This window comes from Chiroxiphia lanceolata, chromosome 7, assembly GCF_009829145.1.
Source record: "Chiroxiphia lanceolata isolate bChiLan1 chromosome 7, bChiLan1.pri, whole genome shotgun sequence".
Lineage (NCBI taxonomy): Eukaryota > Metazoa > Chordata > Aves > Passeriformes > Pipridae > Chiroxiphia > Chiroxiphia lanceolata.
The window spans coordinates 3,607,162-3,634,470 of NC_045643.1; the positions used below are offsets into that span (position 1 = coordinate 3,607,162).

Below are 27,309 nucleotides of genomic sequence, written 5' to 3' on the forward strand. Positions count from 1 at the left end.
TAATTTACATTTATGTCCAGTTTCCCTTCTTTATCCAGAGTATTTTTGTTGCTTTCGTAGCATTTTGTCGAGGTATTTGTTGAAGTGTTTTACTTGCTCCCTTCTGGTGTTGACTTCATTATGTTTTGAGCAAACCCTTTGATATGGTACATGGTGGATATATTTTGTGATCATCTGAAATTAAAGTAACTATGTCAATATTCTCACCATACTATTTTCAATCTTATGTTTTATGTGAAGGCAGAGGAGATAACTTTAACAATTGGTCAAGCATTTGACTTAGCTTATAGGAAATTCCTGGAATCCGGAGGAAAAGACGTTGAAACAAGGAAGCAAATTGCAGGTTTACAAAAAAGGGTAAGTTCTGAACTAGGTTATTTTAAAGAGATAACAGAACCTGCTGCTATATTTGTGTTACCTGCTGTGTATGAAAGCCTAATTTCCAGCATTATTCTCAGATTGCTAAGAATTGCAGCAGGTACCAAAAAAAGATAACTGAAAAACAAAAACCCTTGATAACTATTAAACAGTATTTTATGTTTTACTGTCCTGCAAGGACATTAAAGAGAAAAGCAAAGTTGAAATCTGGAGGATACTGAAGTGTAATTATTTTTTGTGGTTAGATAACTACTTAAACCTTGCTTCTAAATCACCAGATCTCATATGAAACTTGTGTTCATGGATGCTGTTGTTGAAATGAATGACTACCCCAATAACCACTTGCTTTTTAGATTCAAGAATTAGAAACAGAAAATGCAGAACTGAAAAATAAAGTTCAAGATTTGGAAAACCAGTTAAGAATAACACAAGTACATGCATCTCCAGTAAGTACCTGGCATAAATCTCGTATCTGAAGTTACTCTAAATTTATAATCCCTTTATGATCATTATTATCATCCCTGCTGCTTCCAGTGATTCCACTAACACACAGTGATTGTGTAACAGACCTGTTGAAATGCAGTGTTGTACTAACAGTAAGATTGTGACAAGCCAACAAAAGTGCAAATTGCAGTCTCTCAAATTGTGGTTCTTTAATCCCCTTGTCATACCTATTTGTTGCTGCCTCAAGACCGTAAATACTCTTTCAAGTAGACACATAAACATTCCAGCTGAGGATGAAAAACTGTTGTACACTGACAGGATCTGGTACAGGAATATTTTTAAGTGACTGACTTGGACAGTACTTTATATCTAGGCAGGACCTCTAAAAATGCGGGTTTCATTGCAGGCAGATTCTGTCAACTCCCTCTTCTGGCAAGTGTGTTCTATCTGTACAGTATTAAGCAGCTGTGCAAATAAATAAAATTTCTTGATGTGCGCCTAGTAAAATCTTAGAAGAAGATAACCTGCTTTTGAGCTGTCCATTTTGACTGCCTCATTCCTGCCCCGAATGTGCATCATTTCACTTTAAATGGACGTTTACAAATTTGGGCAGTGTAAAATGTTTGTAATGATGATGACAGTTTTTCAGTAGTGTCTGTGCACTCCTTTGATGTTGATTAGATGGTTGTTTCATGAGGAACTGCCATTTCATTTTACTGAAATCTATTTAGAGGGGACGAGCACCATAAATCATAAATACTGGGTAACTACCACAGTAAAAGTTTTAAATTATGGGATGCCTTCTCACTTATGAAGCATTCAGTGATAGGCAATCAATTTTAATGCTAGATGTTAATACCAGTGCAGTCGATTCTTTAATTTTTATTTTCCACAATTGGAATTATAGTTGGTTTTATTTATGAGTATAATAACTAAATGGATATTTGAATTCAATTAAACAGGCTCTCAAGTCCATTGCAATAGGTGCATTTCCTTTCATTTGAATTAATTAAGAACTTGGTAATTTCATTTAGAAAAATAAAGAAAACTATTAATAATTAATACTTAAAATATCCTGTCATTTGTGATTTATTGTATCTTTTAAAACAATGATGTCTCAGTTCTTATTAAAGAGTTAAGATCTTAATTTGTAAATTTACCAACCATTTGGAAATTCTCTCCCTAGATATTGTTTTATTGTTAATGACTGTTGGGACAATGAATATGCATACTGCTTAAATAGCAGTTGTGCTACAACAAAATTGTGGAACATTGATAATTATTGATATTAATGAATTCATTTCAAAAAATCACTACCAGCTGCTAGTTTACACATTAATTTTATTGCTTTGTTTACTCCTTAATCTTTAAAATGAAAACAAAAAAAAACATTTCCTGTCACAAATTTCTGAGTTTCCTCATGATTAGAATTGCAGTCAGAACCTGTTTAATATCTGCACCAATTCTGACATGAATTAGATTCGTGTAAATGGATGAATATTAGAACAGGATACCCAGGGGTTGGAGCTCTCTGTACTCTTGGGGATGCTCAAAACTTCCCTGAACATGGTCCTCAGCAACCTGGGCTGATTGAATCCTGCTGCAAGGGACTGCAGTGCAGGGAAAAGGATGGAGAAATACATTTAAGACAGCTGAAGTCCACTGAAAGGATCATCAGTCAAAGTGCCTGGAACAGCAGTGGATGTGATGTGATGAGACCTTTCTCTTCTTCTACTGTGTGAGCAACAAATAGGTATGAAAGAAGAAAATTCCAAACAATTCATAAGACAACTGGTTGCCTGCTATAGTTTGCAATTCATTTTATGTGCTTTTCATTCAAATCAACTGTAATTTCAAGCACGACTCTGCAAAATCTCAAATCCTGCTAGAAAAAAAAGTGGTGCAAAAAATATTTTCCTCTATTTCCACATAATTTTTGTAATGAAAAAGTCACTTTAGCTTTAAAAGAAATAATAAGTTGGGGTTTCTTCTGAATTTAATCTTGGAACATATAAGTACCGTGTTGTTAAAAATTTCTGTGCTGCTGCTCTGTGTTTAAAAAACAGAAAGCAGCAGATCTCTATTGGGATCACTTTGTCAGAATACACCTCTCAAATCTGCAGATAGTATTTTCTGAAATAAAATAGTTTAAATGAAGTAGAATATCTAACATGGGGAGCAATACCTTATCTGAGTCCCTTCGTAAGCACTTTAGGTTGGATGGGGAGAGTTTGCTTCCCTGCAGATCATCTTGGTATGAGGTGCTATGAACATAACATCATAATTCTTGTGATTCAAATCAGATTTATGAAACTGTAGGTTTTAAGCTTTCTTACAGCTCTCATATCTACACTATTGAATTACACAGGGATGCCAGTGCCACACAGGAGCTTTCTGAAGCTGTTTTTAGATGTAATAAGCAATTTGATTTATTTATATTTAGCTAATTTGTTACAGCCAGAGCTCCTTATCTGTCAGTCCAGTCTGACGCTGTTCTGTGTGCTGAAGTCTAGGAAAGGGATTGTTCAGTAACCAGTGGAAGGTTTAAGGCCTGATATTTGATACTTAATATGATAAAAAGACCACGTGTCTTAAAGTAGCATGATACCACTTTGTAAAGAAACATTCATCTTCAAGAGCCAGCTGCGGATAACCACCATAAAGCTGCCTCTGTTTCTGCTTAAACAGTACCTTGGATTTTCGTATCTTTTGCTTTCCTTTTTGTATTTGGTCCTTTGCATGCTGTTTGTGCTTTCTCAACGTTCACCAGATGTGCTGAAGGGACTTTCCTGCCTCACAGGTTGTTGACTGTGCTCCTGCTGTAGTGATTATTGCCTGGTCACAGAAACACTTGGCAATTAGCCAAGTTGATTCAGCACTTCAGCAGCCAACACGGGCAACTTGATTTAACAAGTATTTACTTAAAGCATCTGTGAGGGCCTGTGGTGACAACTCACAGAACACAACAATATAAACATTAAAATCATATTGTGTGTCACATCCTCTCCTCCTTCCAGCCCCATCCCTTCCCATGGAAGGGAGACAGCAAACCCTGAGGTCTGAGCAGGTGTCATTTCAGGTTGACAGTGGGTGTGTGTATTTTACTTCCTCATGAGAGAAGATTTAAGGGGGTTTAGAATTGATCACACCTACAGTGTGACAGACAGCAAGTGATGTCACTATCATGGTTTATTTGCTAAAATACTGATCCAGGACAGAATCCCTTTCCCACTTGTCAGGAACTGGGAAGCCATGGTGCCATTTGTATGCAGTGACAGTCTATAATTTCTTTACTCCTGCTTCTTCTTTCTGAAGTGGATTGATTTTTGTGGCTTTAATCATTCTAGACACATTAGTCTCCCTGTTAATTTTTAATGGGGAGAAAATACCTTCAGAAATTGGAAGTACAACAGGGTTTTTTTGTATTATTTCACTGATCCTTGACACTGCTGACTGTTTGGTTTTTGTTTTTTATTAAAAAAAAAAGGCAAGCCAATTCTGTTTCTCCCTGACAGCTTAATCTTTTGATTCCCAGGCCATTTTCCCACAAGCAAGATCAGATTGCATCTCCTGTTCTCACTTGAGTATCAAAAGAAAATAGAATGTGAGAGCATCTTTAAACTGTGGATGGATATGTGTGGTTTTAAACATTTGGCTATTGCATATTTAGAAAAAAAATCTAGTCTCAACCTGCTCCAGTTCTAAGTAGATACATCCATGTCATTTGAAATAAACTTTTCGAACTTCCTGTTGTCATTGACAATAGGCTTGTTAACTAAATATGAGGACACACGTGAAACCATTTGCTGAAATTCATACTCGGGATCAAATGTAATACTGTCAAGACAAAATTCAGATCCTCTCTTACTTCCAAAATGTTTTAAAAATATTTTGTGTATAGTTTATCAGAGATGGTACGTTAGATATGTGATGCCCAAGAAAAAATTAGATGCACAAGGCTGGGCTGCAATGTGTGTCTTTAGTGACAGATTTACTTCTGTAAAAAGGAGTTGGTCATGTGTTCACATTTTGAATTCTTAAGTAATAATTTTGAACACTTTGTTTGCAAAACACAATACTAAAATATCTTAATTTGCTGATCTTTGACATCAAAATGTGTAAAAAGAATAATACATGGGGACTAATCCAAGAATCCATCCATGGTCGAACTCAGAGAAGGAAATGCGAGCAGTGAACTGTAAGATGAAACTTCATTTTAAGCAAATAATTAAAAATATTTTGGATGAATTGATAGTTTTACATAAGGGAGAATTCCAGCTGAAACTTCTGTTACTAATTGTTCTAATGAAATTCTTTTGTATGCAATAATAATAAATTGGAATATTAGGGTACTTATTGGGAGTCCCCAGTTGCTCTATTTAAAAAAAAAAGAAATCAACCCACTCACATTTGAAAATTGAAAGTAATAATAATTAAAAAATTAAGGTTGACTTTTCTCTCTCCAGTTCATAAATAGTGTGAGTTAAAGGCTTGTTTGGGAAATACAAAGGAGAATCTAATATAAAACTGCTTTTATGATCATTCTTGCTTGTAATGCAGATTTTTGGCAGGCCAAGTAAGGGTTTATTTGAGGACATATTTTAAAATACTGGCAGACTGAAATGGGTGCAAACTACACGTGTAAATAATAAAATTATGTACCCTTTAGATTTCTACACTGTGTAAATGGGTGCAAAGCACTGACAACAATAAAGTTCTGCTTTTGGGGGATAAAACTGCTATCAAAATTATCCCATTGCTTGGTTATTAGTATCACTATGAAACTTTTTCTGTGGCTGTTCTAAACCTAGCCATATGGCCAAATCAACATCAATCTAATTTAGGTGCTTTTTCTGTCAGTTCATAGACTGTATGGGAAAAATAAAATTTCCTTCTGAACCTATAAAAGAAGCCATTAAGGCAATGAGATCATAGTTGGAAATGAAAAAGAGAAAACTGGATTGTATAATGAAATCTTTTAGCATAAAATATATTTTGAAAGTTGAACATCAAATCATCAATCCTCACGCTTTTTCTCCCAGGATATTGTAACTATTTAGAATTAAGTTTGCTCAACACGTTCAATAAATAATAAACTGTTTAGTGATCATTTTTTTTTGCATGGTTTTAAGTCTTCCTAGAACTTTAAGAAGTTAGTCCCTAACATGTCAGTGTTTGCCAATGCAGAAGTGTTATGCAACAGAAAGTGTCACTTTTTTTTCATTTCCTGAATGGATCTGTCCAGGACTGGCTATCCCAAACCAAGAAGTTTCCTTAGAGTAATTTGCCTGGATGGCTGCGCTTCCATGTGCCATGGGAAATGTTGGCACGGGATGTGTCCTTTGTCTCTCACTGCCTTGCATGTACAGCTAAAGTTTCCATTACTTGTGCATCTCTGCTGTTTACTTTTCTTCTGTTCCAGTGACTTGGCAGTGCTTTAGTCCCTGGTCTTTTTTGCATTTGGTCTTGATTATGTGAGGACAATCGGATTTTCATTTCGCTGTTTGCTTGTGGTGTCACTGCTCGAGTTTGTATCCCAGGAGGACCTCGGATCTCCAGAGATCAGTGCAACCCTGGGAGCACAGTTTCACATCATGTCCTTTTTCTTTTTTATTTTGCTGTTTGCATTACTAGTGTTGCCAAAAGCAGCCAAGTTTAGCTGAGCACACGGCCTTTGTCAGGGGGTTCAGCAGTCAGGTACATTTGGCACCCCCAATTGTTACAGTCAGTGAACAGTAAGTCCTCGTAGTCCACTAAAGAACCTCTGATGAGAAGAGAGATTTTTAATCAGTTTTGGTCTTGGCTGACATTTACCAGGCGTGCCTTTAAAGCTTTCTCTTTGAGTTTGGTTAAGGCAGAGAGGGAAGTTGTGACAACCTCATGACTCTGAAGTTAGATAGAAGAAAAGAGGGATATTCAGGAAAATACCTTAAAAGGGAGAACACTGAAATATGAGATAAGAGGAATTGAAAGGCAGCAGGAAAAGTTACTGGGAGAAACAGCTCCAAAAGGAACGGTGTTCTTCCATTATCAAAGCAGCAATATGTAATATATACTCTTATCATGCCAGCGTTGCAAAATCCCTCAATTTTTAAGCAAAGCATTAAAGCTGTTGATTGATTAGACCATTTTTCAAGTTTTTTGGTTGTGACCTAGAAGCACAGGCCACCTGCACCTATTACCCTCGTTAAAAAGCTTTAACACACTCATGGGAAAACTCCAAGATAGACGTTGGAACTGTATGCATATTTCAGGACACAGTTTTGGAATGTGTTTATGCATATCACTTCATTCCTGTTTCCATTAAGACTGCCAAGTGGGAAAATGCACATGTTTTTCCTTCACCTATCTTCAGCTCTTTCAGATTTATAATATTCTGTGTTCAGTTCAGTGAACACTTCTTCATGAGGGTTCAAAATTCTCTCACATTTGTGATGTTAAAGAAAAGGAATTTCAAATTGCCTGTGTCAGATTTCATGTGACTGAAAAAGTACTAAATGAACTGAAGATGTAGCAGTAATTAATGAATCTTCTAATACTTATACAGTACTTTATGAATTAGCAAGTTACGGATTAGTAAGTATTCTTAGTGGTCCCAAATCTCAGGGACACACCTTGTAAAAAGCAGTTTTGTAACTAAATGCATCATTTTCAATTCAAGGTGACTCACAGCTCCCTGTGACATCACTGCAGTCACCCACTGTGGCAGTTCTGCACGTTACCAACCGACTGTTCTGAGGTGGAAAAACATCTTCCAATTCATTCTAATTCACACTTAGGTGATTCCTAAGGGGGTGTGACACAGAGATTGCAAGCAATGTCTTGAGACACCTAAAAACAAATTTGAAAAGATTGCCTGATTAACAAAATCTCAGTTGTGCTGTGTTTTCTAGAGCGACATAGCCCAACAGTGCAACTTCAGCATCTGCTCAGTGGAGTGAGTCAAAAATACATCCTTTGATGTGCATATAGTTACATTCAATCATAAAAGAGACCAACTCCACTGAGCTAGTGTTTTAATTTCTTTAAGAATGATATCATGTTGTTTTCTTCTGTTAATGAAGTGCGGCCCGAATTGGAATGTGTTGTATCAGTGCGACTGATACTACAAGTGTTACCCAGTGGGAACCCCAGACAAAAACACAATTGCCATATAAAATGACAATTTAATATATTTTACTATATTTCCTTCCTTTATAATTTGGTGTAAGAGTATTAAGTTTCAGAAGTGACACCCTTTCTAGACTGTAGTCTTTAAAATGAGAGTCTCTTCCTTTTACCCCCTGCACTTTCTTAATCTGGTGATATTTCCTGCCTGTTAAAACTTTCTGTGCTTTTCTTTTCTTTGTGACATTCCAATTATTATTTTCCATTGCTGAATACAGTTCCTTGTTGTCCCTGTGGGCTGCCTGACTCCATGGGGCTGTGAGCAGGGGGCTGTCAGCCTCAGAGGTGTTTTTGGGCCATGGGATGCAAGATGCAGAGCAGTGCTCCCAGCACAGCTCCCAACACCCAGTGGTGGCTTCTGTACAGCTCTGCAATGGAGATTTCCTAGTGAAAATTCATTTACTGACCAGATGCATTCCCAAAACTGTCACAGGAAGCTTGATACCCCATGTGGTGCCAAATGTCCTGAGAGTGTCCCTGATCAGACACGGGACTGCTCCATGCTCAGGGCTCAAATGATACCAAGGGTGTTTATTCTGGTTTCGTATTCAGATTTTCCATTGCCTGCATTTGCTGTCTGTTCATCACTCTCATAGCTTTGCTGCTTTGCATCCTGTGTGTATTTTTGTGGTTTCTCTACGATTTTTCATGTGACGTATGTGCTCTCTTATGGAAACTGCTCTTCTTTTGCTCTACGTGTTTTAGGGAAATATTTTGCTTTATTAATTTGACTGTTTTTATTTGGTATCTTCCAGTATTTACTATTCTGAAATCTGTTTTTTCCATAGATATGTATAGCAACAAGGATTACATGGTAGTAAGGCACAGTAGCATTGCAAGTCTTCTACATGTAGGCTGGTGATACTTTTGAAATAATACTCCAAATTTGATGTCTTGTAGGTTTTTACTTTCTTTTTTGTTGGTTACCATTCCAAACCCTCCATTTCATAATTCCAGCATAGTAAGAGATTACTTCTTTGCAATTGGGATAAAAACTTTCTTTTTTTTAATGCTGAATTGTAAATTTTGAGTAGAGAATCTTGTGGTGTTTGTGGGTGTTATCACAACCATGGCACTGTTATTAAATTGGGACACCTACAGCATTAGCCTGGTTTATCTGTAAAGAAAGTGAAAAAAGATGATAAGGTTCAGTTTAAAAGGATTTGAAATATTTTATTTTCTACATAACATGGTTGAAAATAATTGGTTAAATCGTGCTCTACTGAGTTATGCAAACTTCTAATGAAATAATCATGACATATCCATTGTGGAACACTATGAAGACAGCAAAAGCAGACTTCAAAATTTTTACTGCATGTATCTGCCAGTGCTTCAGCCTGGCCAGTTAGAGGGTTTTTTTAGGCCAGGTACCTACAGCACAGATGCAATTCCTGCATTTTGAGTGTGTCACTCTGGGCTGTAGCCAAGGAGAACTGTCTGCACAAGTGTCCAATTCCTTTTGTGAAAGATCTGTCCTCTAAAGCCTTGTTTTAGCTGTCCAGAGCTGTTTTCCTCAGATTTTGATATAGAAATTGTAACTTGGCTTCAACAGAAAGATCAGCTAGGCATCTTCTTTAAATCAAATATTTAAAGAAATTTCCTTTTTGCTTATCTTTCCAGGATCAGTCCTAAAGGCTCTCTGTTTCTAATTTCACCTAGACAAGATCCATTTATTTTGAAAACCTTTCAGGATTGCTGACATATCTTATTTGGGTTAAAAAAACCGATAGGTTTTTGTTTATAATCAATATATATGAAGTGGAATATCCAGTGAAAGAGTCCCCAGTGACATCAGGCAGCTAATTCAGTCACCTTGCAGTCCCCACTGTGTCACCTTGGGTGAATGCTCTTACTGGCTGTGTTATGGTGTAGATATTATTCATTTGCCTTTGTTTGAAGCTATTCTGTGGGTTTCTTAAGAGATGCAGAGAATCTTGCCATCCTCAACATTTTTATTTCCTCAGCAGCAAGTTTTATTCTGTCCTGCATCATGTAGGGACATGAGGATTCCTCTGCTTTGCAACAAGCCTCAGCTTTTGAGATATCTACTGAAAATACCAAGTTCCAGTGGTTATTCATCCGTGCAGAAAAGATGGCAGAAAGGTGTTAATGTCCACAGATGTTTAGATTCTTAAATTCTGTAGGTAGGAAAATGAAATCAATTTTAGTATTAATGTAAATATTAAAATTACTGCACCATGAAATTCTGCTGTCAGATTTTAGTTAAATAATGAGCTGTTCTTCAAACACTGGAGGGATATAAATGGTATATATAAATGTTTCCTGCTTTGCACAGTGAAAATTCTGACCTGTACAATAATCACCACAGTAACTCTTCTCCCCTACCTGGTAATTTACATGTGCAGATATGAGAGAGTGCTGATATGATGTGGATTTAGACATTTTTTAGTGCGTCTCACACACTCTATTTGAAAGACACCTGACTTCATTTTATTTGGTGTAATGATCAAGGAGCACGTCATCTTTCTTCCAGTTAATACTGAGTTAATACCTGTTACTGTGGTATACTTTTAGATTTTGTTTTAAAACGTTTTCAGGTTCTATATCTTGTAATTATAGCACTAAACAGCAAGTTGCTGACCAGCTTTGTGGAAGTATGAAATGTGTTGTTTTTTTTCTTCTTTCCCTGACCTTACCAAGTTCTGTCCCTCAGAATGTTTTCTCTTTTCTGTGATTCCTTTTCAGCTGCTGCACATAAAGTGTGATAATGATGAACATATGTTTCAAAGACCCTCTACTTTTTTCTGGTGTAACAATGAGGATTCACCTCCTTGTTTAGATATCTCTTCCATTACGCTTACTCCTAGGAGTTCTCCTGACTCTAGACTACCACCTGGATTGTTAATCCCACCACCTTCAAAAACTGGTCTTCCAAAACCAACCAGTGAATACAGCTGCCCAAGACCTCGTGTAATCATGCTGTGCAAAAGCTTTTTCATTTTATTTTTTTTTGGCTTTCCTTTGTTCTCTGTCGTGTATTAACTTGCATTAAAAATGTGCATTTTGTACAGTGGTTAAAGGACAGAGAAGATTTATCTTAGATTCTCTATGGGTACTCCTAAAATATGGAATTTGTGAAGATTTACTCTGATTTCTACTTAGCTTTTTCTCTCCCATCTCAAAACAAATTCTTTTTTTCCCCAACATGTTTAAAATAGTCCATTAATTAATGATATCTGTTTTATCTGACAATCTTTTGTTAAAATAATTTATCTTAAGAACAGTTCTTCAAAACAAACAATCTTAAAGGTCCTACTTCAAGGGCTTCCTCCCCCATGAATTAAGAAAAAAGCAATTAACCGTTTAAATAACTTTTAGCATACTTTATAAAAACTGTGCAAAATGAAGATTGAAAATTATTCTTAAATATGAAATGGGCATATTGCCTGCTTTTTCATATTGATGTGCTTATTCTCTCAACTCTTCTTCCATTTGCAAGTAATATTTGGCTGTATTTGGCGAACATCCTGGCTTCCTGCATGTGTTCACTAAATAAAAATGCTTCTTGTGCTCATATGTATTCAAAATACACATTTCTTAATTTACTTACAGTTTTACTTAAACTGGCTATTTCGGTGCTGTTAAAATGGGTCAGTAAGTAACTTCAACAAAAATGGCACATAGTCAGGAAATGAATGCCGTATTTGGGGTTGCTTTGTGCCTGAAAGACACATTTAAAACTAAATATAAATGCTGTAAATTAATCTAGCTTCTACGTAACCATAAACACTTAGCAAATAATGAGAATCTACATTAGCACTTACGACCTGCAAGACACGCTGGGATTCTCCATCAATGTTGATGGAACTGTAGGTTTTTTCATGTTATGTTTCCCTATGTCTGGGTATAAATATCCCATGAGGGTTTTTTTAGATATTGAACAGTTATGGATCACTTTTAATCCAAATTAAAGTATTAACTCAAAACTCCAAAGAATCACAGAACCTCCAAGAAACAGCAAATGCAGGATTGGGTTTAGTGTTTTTTCCTCATTAAACACTGCTTTCAGTGGCAGGCTGTGGATTAACACCCTTTGCTTCTCAGCAGCCACTGCTGAACCTCCAGAGAGAAATAGAGATGGTTCAGGGCCACCTACACACTTGGCTTGGAAATCTGTGTCGTGAGCTGTCAGAGGGCAGCTTCAGTGCTGCAGCAGAGGCACTGAAGAAAGTGGCATTCCAAAATAAAGTTTAGGTCTAGGGAACTGTCGTGGGCAAGTAGTGCTAAAGGCTCCCTGCTTGCCAGGCTTTTATATCTGTGTATTCTGAATAAAAGGACCCATGTGACTCATTTAACTTGCGCTTAAAAATTTTCACATGAGCAGTTTGGGCAAAATTGAATCTTGTTTGAAAGTAGGAGGCTTTCCCTGTACCTGGCTGTCTAGTCTTTCTAACACAGAGAATGTAGAATGCATTGTCTGAGGAATAACATGCACATACAAACTAGTTTTGCCTCCGGGTTGTCAATCTCAGCTTTAATTGATCTCATCGTCTTTAGTGTCTCCTGTGTTCTGACTGGACTGTGCCCTGCTTGTGTCCTGAAGTAGTGGACTTGTGGCAGTGGGGAATGAGTCATGCAGAAACAAATATGACTGTAGAACTATAGTAATTGTTGGGTTTGGGGTTACTTTGCTCACCCAGTAGTTTTTTTTTCTGAACCTTCCAAATTCCTGAGCCTTTCTAATGAAATCTCTTCTGTTTCACCTTCGAGGATGACAGTGTTATTTTGGATATTAATATTCAGTGTATTGCACATCTGGGTTATTACTTATGGGAAAATACAGTTGAAGCTTTGATCATACCAGTTTCTTTAGGCTGTCAAACAGGAGATCATGTGAGGAAGATCATGTAACAAAAAAATATTGGGATTGTATCTTTTAACTGTCTTCTGTGGTGTCCCGAGCAGAATAATTGCCATATTACCTTACTTGGGTCTTGTGAAGGTATCTGTGTTTGTTTGTCTGCAAGAGAGAACTGCTTGTCACCAGCTTTGTCAGGTGTAACTGTGATACATTTCTGGCTGTACCAGATCGACTGAAAAAAGGAAAGATTACAATGCTGCTCATGTTTTGGGGAGTTTTAGCATGTGTGCTCTGTACTGCAAATGCCATTTGCTTGGTGTCAGGAGCTGGTTTTTGCATGCTGATGGTTATTTTTAACTTTTTTTTTTTTTTAAATGTGGCTCTTATCTGCATGCTGAAGAATTTTCGGTATTGTGATCTTTTTTCGTGTGAAATATTGCCCTAATATTTATTGTCCTTATTGTAGGCAGGCAGTGTGACACCTAAATCACCCTCCACTGACATCTTTGATATGGTTCCCTTTTCTCCCATATCCCCTCAGTCATCAACACCTACTCGCAATGGTACACAGCCTCCTCCAGTACCCAGTAGATCTACAGAGATCAGTAAGTTTTGTAACAACTGACCTAACTTTTTTGCTTACATTATTTTTTTTTAATAAAGCATCTTTAAAGTCTTACATTTTGCATGAAAAGCCAAGTACGTTTTTTGTAAATCACATTCAGTAATGCCATTTCATTTTTATACCATCTTCCCAAAGTCATTGATGTTGCTGCCAAGTTACATTATAAACAAACTTTCTAGAACTATTATATAAACAGTTTGAAGGAGTTTGGTTGGGGATTTTAACTTGGCTTTTTTTTTTTACAGTATCTTTTTTGTACCTCAAGCAATACTTTTACCTCCTCTTAGTTCTTTCCTTGTCAAGCCACTGTTCTAGCATCTAAAGCCTACCTTTCTGGGGAAGACAGCAGGTGGAGTAAGTATGGAAATGGTGATGCAGAATGGAGAGCTGAAGAAATCCCTCAAGAAGTAAACTGTCTAGGAATGCTGTTTTTAATACTACTTATCTATATAATATAATTCTATATAATAGAATTTTAAACTTGTACAGCCTTGGATTTTTTTAGTTATAGCTGATGAACCTCTCCAGGTCTGTGAACAGCTCCTAAAAGATGATTAACAACAGCAATTTTATTTTGCAAAGGCTTGAAGGCATCTAGGGTAAGGTTCTTGACTTCACTGGAAGTCTTTTAGGAGTCCACTAAATATTTCTAAAAGCTTTGGAGGTCCCTTGAGGGAGAGGAGAGCAGAGCACACCCAAGTGGTGTTGGAGGTTGTACAAATACCAGTCTGTGTGTGGCAGCTTCTATTTCTGATGCTTATTTTAGTGTGGAGAAGAAACATTAGTGTCACTGCCTGCCACCATATCAATGTGTAACCACATTTGAACACATTCTGACTGTTTTGGGGCACACCACTAGGATGTAGATTTTTCAGCTATAAATGAGAGCTGTGAACAAATGCAAAAATATGTTTTAAAACTTCAGTCAGTGAAGGCCTTCCAACCCCAAAACCATATCCACATTTTGGTTCCATTGCTCAGAATATCTGTCACCTAAAGAGAAAGTAGAGGATGAGACTATTAGTTCAATAAAAATCCTGTTTTCTTCTAAGAGAAGATTTTAAATAAGTTATGAATTTCTATGGGATTCTAAAAAGGTACTTAATAGAATTTTAAACTATTATATTAAGAATAGTTAATATTAACTATTCCCATATAGCCTAAAAGAATATTAGAACAAAACTGCTCTATTAAGATAATTTTATGGCTTTTTAAATAACAACAAAAAATAATTAAAAGATACCCCTTCCAAGCACCCCCTTTGTATCAAATTTGTTTCTCTGACATTACAAGCAATGCCATAAAATAGACCTAAATGTGCATATTCAATTTCAATAATGGTCACTTCGTATCTTGTAATTCAATTCGATTCATTTTTTTAGCTATGGTCCTGCCTCAGTTCCATAGAAATTGTGACTAGAGATCTTGTGGGACCCAGTGCTCAGTGCTGAGGGGTCTTGGAAATTCCAGGTTTTGTAACTCTATAGGTTTTGTAATTGTTTAGTCAGTGGGTTTTGTAATATAAAAAAAAAAAAAAACAGTTGCTTATTCAGTGATACACGCTGTTTAAAGTAGTTGTTTCTTCTCCATTTTATTCATTTGCATTCAATTAAGGTGATGCATTTCAGAGATGTGGCAGTCGGTGTCTGTTAATTCTCTGTGCTCCTCAGCTGCCACTTCAGGGAGAGGTTACAAAGTGCCTTATGATCTTTATACTTTTGATCCCTGCTCTTTCAGTCTGTCATGGTCCTTTATATGCTGAAAATTCTTGTGTTCATCAGCTATTAATGCACTTTGGCTTATTGCGAAAATGGAATTTGAAGCAGAAGGTGAATATTTTATAATCAAACAAGGACTTTACTGTCTTAGATGAGAAAGTTCAGATCCCATAGGAACCCCACACAAGCTGTGTAATGTTACATTACTATAATACTGTGCAAGAATACATTGTTTTATGCGGTGATATTGCTGCCAAAGAGGCAAGCTGGCATTTCTTTCTCCAAGTCAGGTGGGTGGCAACCAAGAGGAGCCAACGTTTGGGGTCTCCCATTTTCTGAGGTTATCTTTTCACGTTCCTATCTCTTTCTTTGTCTCTGCACTCAAGCAGGGTTGTTTTCCATCACTTTAAGTGAAGTGACAGGGTGGTTTTGTTAGGTTTTATAATTCTATAACTTTCACCATTATCACATTCAGTAGTAAACAAGGAGAAAGGTAAGGATGTGTCATCTGTTTTCTGGTGTCGACCTCAGTTACTCCATTTGTCTGAGTGGGGTTAATCTCCCTGTTCCCTGGGGATGGCACTTGTGCTGCTAGAGCAAAATGTGCTTTTAAAAGCCAAAGTTCATCTTGCTCATCAATTGGCAAGTTTGAAAAATCAGCCAAAAATAACTCTGCATAGGAAAGACATGGCCCATTTGTAGGAAACCAGTGACAATAACAAGCACTTTGGATTCTGCCAAGACCAAGAGCTTCACAGGTAGTAATTGACACCAGGATGACAGTTCTTCTCAAAAAGTGGAATGCTAAAGTTCAAATTTTGCTTACCAACTCTTCCTGTGTTAAATTCCCAGAAAGAAAATTGTGGGGTTTTAAATTATACCTTTGGCTTAGACTATCTCATAGTGTTGTAGCCTGAGAAACTCAGCATTCTGATACCAGAGGAGTGCAACAGGGACCTTTTTTTGGAAAGGCAGCTATCTCCAAGGTGTTTAAGCTTCAAAAAAAAGGAAGATGATTCTTGAAATTTTGAGTTCATATTCAGCAGAGTAGCAATATAGCTACCCAGTAAATATCTGCTCACTACTGGCTATATCAGTGATAACAAATAGATTACTTTCACTTATTTTGAAGGAGAAAATGGCATGATTTGTGGGCAGGAAGCTGCAGATTGTACACATGCATGCTGACTCTTTAGGTAATAATTGCAAAATAGTGCAAGGCCACCAAAAATGCAATGCTAGAGACCATGCTGCTGCCTTCTCATGAAATTAGGGTTTGCAAATATTCTTGTATGTTATCTGAATGGGCAGAATTAATTTATTGATTTTATTTAATTAAAGAAGCAATTAATGTATATATTTCTTGTTGGCACAGCATTATTGTCATATCTTAGAAAAGAACTGGAGAGGAATATGCTCCATTGAGTTGTTCAATGTTTATTTCACTCAGATGCATCAAGAACAATCTAAGGTCACAGTTGGCTGATGTAGAAATCTGTTCCAAGATTCTCTCTTTTCAGAGATATTTAAGAGTACGGTTTCAGAATAATGGCTGTAATAATTCCAAAAGAAAGAAATATGGAACAGCCTGCAGCTACAAGAAAGGCTTCCTGGACTTTCCGGCCTCAGATTATTCCAAAAATTTTCTTGGGTGCTTGTCTCAGTGTGATTAATTTTTATTTGTCATCACAGCTGCTCCAGTACATCTGGGGAAAGCATATATCAGCATAACAGGCATCCTGGCCTGGATCAGGAACAGTGTGGCAGCAGGAGCAGGGAGGTGATTCTTGCCCTGGACTCAGCGCTGGTGAGGCCACCCCTGGAGTGCTGTGTCCAGTTCTGGGCTCTCAGTTCAGGAAGGACATGGAGGGGCTGGAGCAGGTGCAGAGAAGAGCAACAAGACTGGGGAAGGGACTGGAGCACAAATGCTGAGAGGAGAGACTGAGGGAGCTGGGGTTGTTGAGGTTGGAGAAGAGGAGGCTCAGGGGAGACCTCCTCACTGTCTACAACTCCCTGACAGGAGGTTGTAGCCAGGTGGGGGTTGGTCTCTTCTCCCAGGAAGCAGCAGTAGGACAAGAGGGCTCGGTCTTCAGCTGTGCCAGGGGAGATTTAGGTTGGATATTAGCAAGAAATTCTTTCCAGAGAGAGTGATCAGGCATTGGAATGGGCTGCCCAGGGAGGGGGTGGAGTCACCGTCCCTGGAGATGCTGAAGGTGAGACTGGATGTGGCATCAGTGCCATGGTCTGGGAAGCACGGCAGGGTTGGATCAAGGATGATCTCAGACTGGACTTGATGATCTCAGAGGTCTTTTCCAATCAGATTGATTCTATGATTCCATGGTAACTCTGTGCCTGGGTGATAGCTAAGGTAAAGAGTGGGATGTCAAATGCAACAGAAAAGCCAAATATTTGTAGGTTTTTTTAGTAATTGCTGGGTTTGAATTTATCATAGAGTGCAGGTGGCTGTTCTCCAGTACTACGTGGTTCTTGTTCTGAATGTCAGGCAGGTGCCAGAAACAAGAATTTATTACTCCTTCATGTCTTTCTGTGGTTTGAGGTGCAGATGTAAAACATCAGCATTTCATGGAGTTTGAATTTGTGGGTCACTTTCACAAGCTGTGAATTTATTTCCATCCAGAAAGGAATGGGAAAGGGAAATTATATGTACTGTTCCAAAGGATCGTTTTCAAAGGCTTACTGGTTGCTGTGTATTGGAGAAAGAAATGCCTGTCTATGCTACAATTATTTTGGGGAGTGTGTTGGGCAAGATATTGTTGTTATAGTTATTCTTCATGCAAATACTTAAGCCTGAAATAAAAAAATACCAAATTTATCCCATTTCTGCTAAAAAGGAGCTTCCCCTTCAGCATCAGTGGAGTGAACACTGGCAGACAAGCTCATGGAGATCCCATGCAATAGTGCAGCTCTGCAGTGATAAAATTCTAGTATTTTTTTCAGCTTTTGATAAAAAAAAATACTGATTATATTATTGAAAATATCTCATGGAGCTGTGTCCCTCCCTCACTCTCAGCAGTGCAGTCTCTGATATAACACACAAACTTTAAATGCAGAAAAGCAGCTGTACTGTGGACTTTTTCAGCTTAGTTACTGAAACGGTTAGCAAGTTATATTAGAGATAATTCCCAAAATAATAGTTTTCACAGAAACCAAGCTAGGTAATACTTCTATATCTTGAATTTGATTCTGTGCAGGATTTATTAGGCTCTATCTCTTGGAATAAGTTACACTGGTTGATTTTAAATTCTGCCTTGAATACAATATAAATTCAGAAATCTTTCACAAAAAAGGAAGGAGTGAGATTAAAGTCACATTAAAAGAGCTAAAACTTCTTCTATCCTACTGCTGATGAGCTCAGAAGTGTTGTCATTAATAAAAGCCAATAATAAAGCATGAAGAAGATAATATCCATGATAAGGAAAAAAATACTTGCTTTCAAAAATAGTGATAAGTCATAATTCAGTACTAAGAAATGCAAAAGTTGTGTTCCTTACTGCTTTCTCATAGATACATCTATTAAGTGTTGCTAAGTCTTGGTGTCGAATCTGTATTTTTGGTTTCCTAACAACACAGAAAAATGTCAACCCCTTTTAAGGGTAAAAAGAAAGAAAGTGGAGCTACATAAACAAATTGATTATTGAGGATCACAAAGCATAATCACTCTTTTGCCCAGCAGAGGTTAAATTGAAACCAAAACTGCTACATCTGAAGGTCACTTGGTAGGAGCATCAGAGCATCTGAGGACACTGGTTATACTGGAGCAGACCCATTTTGGCTGTGAAAGAGGCAAGGCAGGAAGGAGATCCTAATTTTTACGTTGGATTATCCCATTTAAAGTCTCTTTTGCACGCAGGTGGTCTGCCTCTGCCAGGAAAGACTAGATTTCTTCTTGGCTCAAGTGGGCTTTTGGAATAAACCTCTCTGACCTGGGCCATCTCCTGCTCCCATGTGACAGTTTATAGCCGTTTAGACACAGCTTTTGAAATATGTAATCAATCAAGTTCCTGCTCGAGTTTCTGTGCTTTATTATGTGAATTTCTATATTTTATTGTGGGAGTGAACGCTGGCAGCTGCCAATTATTTAAAATACCCATTGTGCAGCCCAATAACACCTAATTGATAAGGTCAAAACACACGGAGACTGACACGCACAATAAATGCTGAAGAGCCCAGAGAGGCACAGGTCTAAAATTCTGCCTCTAAGGAGGTCAAAATAAAGACATCTGTGTAACCATTTGCACGTGCTTCACCACTGATAACATGATTGGTAACCCTGCAGCACGGGGTGGGGTCAATTAGTGGTCAGCTGGCATATTTTGGATGTTAAGGGTAAATTTTATGCTTAACAAGAAAACTCTGTCAGTCACTTCAGAGTTACTAATGGCCCCTTTTACTGTCCTGCTCTAGACCTAACGTTGTTTTAAGGTAGGTAGAATGCTTACCAGGTTTCTTGCTGGGCAGCCATGAAAGTTAGGAGACAGGATATGGTTTCTATTTTAACTCCACCACTGACAAGACTGCAGTAACTTGATTCTGTAAATTCTGCAATCGGTGTGGTTGGGTTAGCAAAATCATTTTCTTACTTCTTTAGTTTTACCCAATGTGAGATAGAAAAAGTCTTTATGGGTGGCACCATTACATGTCGAGGAAAAAAAATAATCTATTACTGAGAAAGAAAAACATCCCCCCAAGCTTCCAAAAAAACAACCCAAAATGTTTGGGCTGTCAGCTACCAAGAACTGGTATCTGTTCTAATTATAATTGTATGTTCTAATTATGTTCTAATTATAATTATACTGTTCTAATAAGAAAAAAAAAACAATTGTACTGGGAGTGTTTCTTCTTGTTCAGGCAAGAAGCAACAAACAGACACACACCTACAGAAAGTATACGGCACTATAGAAAAAGTGAGAAAAGGTGTGGCACTGAGAGAGGGAAATTTGCAATAATTCTTTTTATGGATCCAGATTTAGTGGCATTTTAGAGTAAGTGCCAGTTCATGGTCCTATGCATTTTTTCCAGTTTTTCTTTCTTGACTTGATCTTATCCAAGGTTTTAAAACCCTGACAGTTCTCAGTTTTAGTAACCACCAGCTGTGCACTGAGGAACTGAATCAAACGGGAGCCTTGCCTTCCCTAAGTAAGAACAGTTTCTTACAAAGATGTCCTTACCCTGGGAAGTGGCAGAGGGGACACGAAGTCTGGTTTGTTGGCAAGGATAAAAGATGAAATTTGACAGCTAATGTCCAGTTGTTTCCTCATCATTTTTCAAAGTCCTCATGCACGTAGATTCCAGAGCACACTTCAGCAGAAGATACCCTTCTCAAGTTGCAACTTCTCATCGGATCTCAAAAATTCCTCTGGAAGTCACAAACATTAATGGAAGCTAAAACAGAAGTTTGATGGTGTTCTTGGAAAAAATATTTGAGTATTAAAATTTGGAAAACTGCTCAAGACCTGGCTTTCAAATTTGGGTATTAAAAGAGGTGGTTAATCTGTTGCATATCTGGTGGTGCTGTTATTCAACTCAGAAGGAGATGTAAGCTGACTTTTTCAAAGCATAGCCCATACCTCTGCCCTCAGTGACTCACTTTTCTGTTGTTCCAGAGAGAGACCTTTTTGGAGCAGAACCTTTTGACCCTTTTAGCTGTGGAGCAGGAGATTTCCCTCCAGACATTCAGTCCAAACTAGATGAGATGCAGGTAACTACCGAGCTGTGTGGTTCTCAATGGCTGTGTGCCTGTTCTTGAAATACATGTTTACATTGTTCTGAAAATGTATTCCAGGCTGTACAGACAAATGTATAGAAAAAAGCCCTGTTTCTGACAATTCCTTTTGTAAGTATATCCCCTGGCCTTTGAGCTGGAGTTTGGGTTTGCCTGAAGAGCCTTACCTGGTACTAATCTGGTCGGCTGCACTAATGTAGGCTTTCTTCAAAATGGTTTGGGAACCACTCCCTGGGAAGGGAGTGAGCAAGCTGAAAAACAGAGCTGATCCGAGAGCCCTACAGATTGTGTTACTCTTCAGTTCCAGCAGTCATCACCTCACCTTTCCCTCAGTGGCATCAGTTAGATTTTCCATATCATTGGCATAGGTAAATATACGTGCTTACAGGGATAGGGTAATTTTCTGCTGCCTTCTGTGTTTTAAAACAGCTGTATGGCACTCTGGGGCAATTAAACTTTTGAGAATTGATTCAAGAATTCTGGGTTTATTTGGTTTTATCAGAAAATGTTTGTCGATTCTGAAACACTCCACGGTATCCATTCAGTTGTTGACCCAGTTTTAAAACAATTCTCAGAGAAAGCCTTCAAGTTTTGGAATAAATCACACTCTTCAGTCAGACTTTCCAAACTGCTAGCTCCTTGCCAGCTTGCTTATCTTTATTCTTTTTCAAGCAGCCTGCTGGCAAAAGGAAACACCGAAAATAATGGGAACTTGAATTTCTAGGACCCTGGATCCTCAGCAGAATGTTTTCCCAGGGTTTCCAGCCCTCTTGTGTCTCAGAAGCCCACTGAGTCCAACAGCATTAGCCCTTGGGCTCCTTCTGTTCCTGTCTTTTTGCCTAGAGAGCAGCAGAAGCATTTCAAAATGGCTTAACTAAGATTTAAATACCATTTAATTTCCTGAGTAATTTTTTTTAATTCCTATTCATTGTGAAATTCTCTTTTCCTTGTCAGTTTAGAATGGTGCCACTGACAAACTCCATTCAGTGTGAAGTAAGAAATTTAGCCTCTTGTGCTCTGCCCCACATAATCTCAAAGAGCAACTAAAAGCCAAAACTGGCTTCTTTGCAATTCCAACAAATATTCCTGTGTTTTATGTGTTATAATGTTGTTACCAAGCGATTTAATTTAAAAAAAAAAAATCTTACAGCACTTACATTGATATATATCAAAGTTTCCTTTGTCTATAGCCCATTTTAGGGAAAAGTATAATGTAGCAACTGTGGCTATTAGGAATAATCCTATGTCGATATTTAAGTGTCACACACTAAAAGTTCCTGTTACAGGTAGTGTTTTGACAGAGTTTTGAATTGTTAGCCTATAGTGTTGCAAAGTGCTGTCACCTCATAAAGCATCAGGGAATAGAACAGTAAAGGTGTTTATCAAAGATGTTGAAGTCATAAAATGAAAATCTCCCATTATTGTCTGTACTTTCTTGACTTAAAAAAGGCAAACAACCAATAACCAAACCCCCAAGCATTAGGGTGTTACTGTGTCCTATTGCACAGGAAGTCATGTCAGTCTTATATACCCTGGTATTTCCCCTGAAAATTGATTAATGGGCCTTGATGTAGACACAAAACTCATCATGTATAATCCAACTGAGAAAAAAGTGCAAAGCTGAAAAAGTATGAAAAGAAACCATATTCTAACTTTGTCCAAAGCAAAGGCTGTGTGCAGTTATTTTACTGTGTGGTTGCTGCAAAATACAGATTGAAACATGTTTTTCCTAACGTCTCTTTTATCTTATTGTGCTTTCCTGGTCACACAGCGTCAGCGATGGTTGGTATATCATGTTTTAATAATGGTATTTAAAACATTTACAATTGAAATGTGCATGTGTTTGTCATGTGTTTTTATTTTTGTGTATATGTGTTTATATATAAAAGCTTTTAAGATTTATGTTTTATACATAAACCTCCAAGTCAGGGTCATTTTCACTTTTAGCTGCCTACAATTTTTAAGGTAGGGAGCAGCTGATTGTACTTTTTTTTAGACGGTCTTATCAGGTGCTAATACTAAGCCTTCATTTTGGTTGCTGTTTGTTTTCTTGTGTACTAATGAAATCCCCAGTTCTCACTATCAAATTGTCATTAGTAAAATGGTTTAAGCAAAACCTTTGACATATAGATTGTTGTGCCAGTACAGCCCTATTTGTGAACGTATTTTTATTTGCGAATAATTATTTAAGGCTTTGCAATGAGACTCAACAGTTGTTAGACACACAGCCTGTAAGAAGGAAGGTGAAATGAGCTCTACAGAAGGTAAAAGCACAGAACATGTAATGTGCTCTGGGAAATCCAACGTCAAGAATGATGAAACAAAAATGTTGGTATGTTTTCTTCTCTGAAACACGAAGTGAAGGAATCTGTTATCTTCGCTTTATGAAAGCGCAGCTTGAGTGTCAGTAATTCTGTTTTCCATCAAATATATAAAGGTAAGTTGTTTACAGGCACCTATAAGAGTTCAAAATATAAACTTACTCTGGGAGGGTATTAAATACAGCTCCTCCTTGCACTGAGGATGGCCAGCAGGCTACCTTACCACCAGCCTCGCAGGAGCAGCTCAGTCCAGACTCTGACCCCGTTTCTCACACAGAGCCTCAGCAAACATGCCCCAGTGTGCAGGAAGGCTGTCCCGGCATACACTTGTGTTGGAAGGTGAGATTTGTAGGCAAAATGGGAGAGGAAAGCCCAGCACAGGAGAGGCGCTGGAAAATAAACTCTCAAGTAGGGGGTGCTTTTCCTTTGCATCCAATATTCTGGACTTAATGAGATATCACATTAAGTTCTCCAGCTCCTGGGTGAACACTTTTATTTTTAAACTTCAAAGAGGATCCAAATTTCACATTTTAGCTTTCTATTCTGTTTCTCGGTCCAATCCCTGTTGATCTTTTTGGAGAGCTCAAAACTCAAACGTGCTGAGATGTGACTTCTACAGCTCAGGCCTCTCTCTGATGACTATCCAACCTCCTGTTTCCCTGCACCCTTACGCTGAAACATATTTTCATCTTTGTTTTGACTGTATCCACACATTAATAAAATGAATGTCTGTTTTCCCAGAAATCTTGCAGTGAGGAGAAATTTCCTTGGATTGTGAATCATAGCAGCAGCAGCTGCTATAATTCATTAAAATCCCAAGGTAGTTAATATCGTAAAGCTTCCAGGAGCTGCAAGCCATTCTTCCTGGATGTCCCGAAGCTGTCAGTAGGCTTGACATCTTTCCATTTGAAATAAGTTATGCTCAGCCCTCTAAATAATCTTCTCAGAGATATGTAAATTTATCATTGCTTCACTGGGTTTGTGCTGACTTAAGCTCATAGAGTGAAGTCAGTGTGCAGTGATGAGTTAACCTCAGAACCATAAGATTGACTTTGGCAAATTTATCAGCTGATAAAATGGAAGTTCTTTGTCTTTTATTATTTACTGGTTTTAACCAGAATAGCTCAGGTCTTCTTATTATTGACAGCATTAAAAAAAAAAAAAGGAATTCTGGAAGATGGATTGGTTGTGAAAGCAAGCTTTGTTCCTCTCTTTAAGGGACCAATCATTTCCTCTAGTACAATACTGTTACTTATTGGGCTAACTAAGGTGTTCAGTCCTTCTGTTAAATTGCCTTTAAAGCAAAAAAAAAACTTACTTGACACTGTCATCATGGGGATAGGAGTACAGAAACAGGGCACAATACAGATGCACATTTCATATCCTGTTCTGTTCCCACTCCTGGCCAGTACCAGGGGCTGGTCTTTTTCTGTATGCCCTGAAAATCAGCAGATGGAGAGATTTTTCTGACCATATAGAAGTTCCTGACCAAACAGGAGTTTCTGTTTCCTGAACCTTTAAAGTACAGGAAGCCATAGGACACATTGTTTTTAATGAATGGGCATGTTATGCTAGGAACAAATATTATTCGAAGCTGAAGTGTCTGAATTTCACAAGGCAAAATAATTGAAATGCTGTGCATTAAATTAGTGATGCATTTTATATACATATATATATATATATATATAACATGGTTACCAAGAGCTTATTTTATATGTCATTTAAAAAAATCTACCTAACAAATTAGTAGAGTTTACTAGGAAAATAATCATACTTTATAATCTGCTTGATCATTCTAACTGACTTCCTTGTTATTACAGCTGTGACTGCTGAGTTGAAAGTAGGCACTGGCTGTTTGATGGCTACTTTAATGGTCATACATCAGCTTCAAGTAGGAGCCATAGCACCAGAGAGACCTGTGCAGTTCAGATGTATATATATATATATATATATATATATATATATATAAAAATAACCTGTAGTCCTGAAAAGCACATGTAGCACTCAGTGTTCTGCACTGCTGGGAGAATTACAGCATAGGATTCTGACTCTGTTATCTGCATAATTCACAATTCTACTCTGGATGTAAAGGAGGTAAAGCCTTGTCTTCCCATGGCTTGCTTGACTACAGCTGATTGGATAATTTTTTTTTTAAATTATATCATATATTTAGCAAAATATAATTTTGGAGATTCCGAAAACTATCTAAGAATCTGAAGTTATTTTGCAAAACCTGAGGGATTAGGAATGGTGATGGCTGTGGGAGAGCTGAAGTCCAAGCTTTCCTGATCTTTGGAAATTTGATTGCAATCACTTGGCCAAGGAGTCTACTGGATGGAAATATTTTGATCACTTTTTGTTCGTTTAGAGCGTTGCAATGCAGCTTTCCTTGGTTTATACCCCTACACACTTGCCCTGTACTTAAATATTCTTGAGGAAAAAAACGTGGATTTTACATTCCTTTAAAACATGAAAATGCCCAGGTGGCAGTCTGGATTGCCTTGATGTCCTCTCCATGCCCTTGGGCTTTTTTGACCTTGTGGTTGTCATGGAATTTTGAGCCTACTAGTAAGTGCAGTATCCATTTGCTTACAGGTTGCACTCAATGATCCTTGTGGGTCCCTTCCAATTCAGAATATTCTGTGGCCTGTGAATGCAACTGGTGACAGCACCTGGCAACCACAGCACTGATTTCTTTTAGAACAGACAATAGCTCATTAGGATAATAAAATTAAAAAGCTTTTTCAATAATTATGATGCAGAAAGAGGGGCAGTGTCTTAATGGATTAGCATTGATCGCACTGCAAACGTGTAGAAATGTGATTGTTTTAAATGCAAAATATCACAGCTTAAAAGAGGAGGAGGAAACAGGGGTGGGGGGAAGTGGCCAGAGTGAAGTTGCAAAAGGAAAGGTCAAGGTTCTTCAAGAAAGTAGAAACTGTTCTAAGTAAAGTCATAGCAAACACAAACAGTGTGGTGAGTAACAAAATATCCGTTTATGTGGATTAAAATAAAAATTTTAAAAACACCTGATCAACACAAGAGCAGTGAGATGTGTGTGCTTCCAAAATGCATAATCTGATTTGCTCTTAGATGGCTGGGAAAGGGGCTTTGGAAGTGCAGGTGCTTCAGACACCAACAAACAGTGCTTAAATGTACAGAAGAAAGATAAGAGCACATGGGACAGGAAGGGGATATGTGTTTGGTGGAGGGTCTCTGCATGGCTTGTTAAACCAGTGTCTGTTCTGCTATTGCAGCTGATGCAGGTTAAACCTACATCCTCAGGTTTAAGCAACAATTATCCCTTTTACAATCTCAAAACTGGAAGCAGCCTTTAGATACTTTAAAAGTTCTGCATTTCAGGCACACTCTAACTGTGGGGTTTACAATTGAACAGAGTAGACTGTAGGGCACAGTCTCTGAATTCTTCTTCTCTGTTTGAGCAGTCCTCCTTTGACTACAATTACATCAATTAATAGCACCCTTTGGGTAAATGAACAATGTCTGTTTATAACAGGGCGTGTTTGACTTCGAATTTTAGCCCCCATTTGCTTGAAATATCTTCTGCGCTGAATGTTCTTCCTTTTAGTCCTTTGAAAAAATACAGACCAAAAAAAAAAGGTATAAAAAGTCAAATACCCCAGTCAGCCTTGGCAGCAGCACCATGTCACCCAGGTAGAGCAAACAGGGTAGCACAGCTGGGGAGTGTTTACATCACCATGCTGCTACTGGCTCATCATCTCAAAGTATGGATCTGCTTTCAGGAAAATTTAGCTTTTACTTGGAAGTTTAGTAACTATTGCCAGGAGATTTGTTCTGTTTCTCAGCATTACTCTGCTGAGAGCAGTGGTCAATGAGGTTATTTGATATTTGTGCGCTTTTAAAATTCTAGCCTATGGTTTGAATTTGTCTGACATGGAGCTGGTTTGACATGGGATTTATCTTCTAAAACCTAAAGGTATGATCTTGAAGTACTGCTGTGCCTTATGAGCCAAGGACTTGAGTTTATGCCCAGTCCAAGGACGGACTTCTTTACAAAAAAATTTATTTCATTTACAAGATGTTTGGGTGATGAAAGGACCTATTTTTTG

The 27,309-nt window shown here is 37.8% G+C and overlaps 1 protein-coding gene across 6 annotated transcripts in view; it reads left to right on the forward strand.

Annotated features, from left to right (window-relative positions):
- Positions 1-27,309, forward strand: part of GULP1 (GULP PTB domain containing engulfment adaptor 1) — a 155,006-nt gene that overhangs the window by 124,469 nt on the left and 3,228 nt on the right. Inside the window, exons 7-12 of one of the 6 annotated variants that reach the window (XM_032692805.1) lie at positions 241-357; positions 732-824; positions 10,696-10,920; positions 13,278-13,416; positions 20,779-20,873; positions 22,669-22,679. In XM_032692805.1, the coding sequence (XP_032548696.1) occupies positions 241-357; positions 732-824; positions 10,696-10,920; positions 13,278-13,416; positions 20,779-20,873; positions 22,669-22,679 (680 nt within the window). Of the gene's footprint in view, positions 1-240; positions 358-731; positions 825-10,695; positions 10,921-13,277; positions 13,417-20,778; positions 20,874-22,668; positions 22,705-27,309 lie in introns of all 6 variants that reach the window. The other 5 variants (XM_032692803.1, XM_032692804.1, XM_032692806.1 and 2 more) reach the window with 5 other exon arrangements.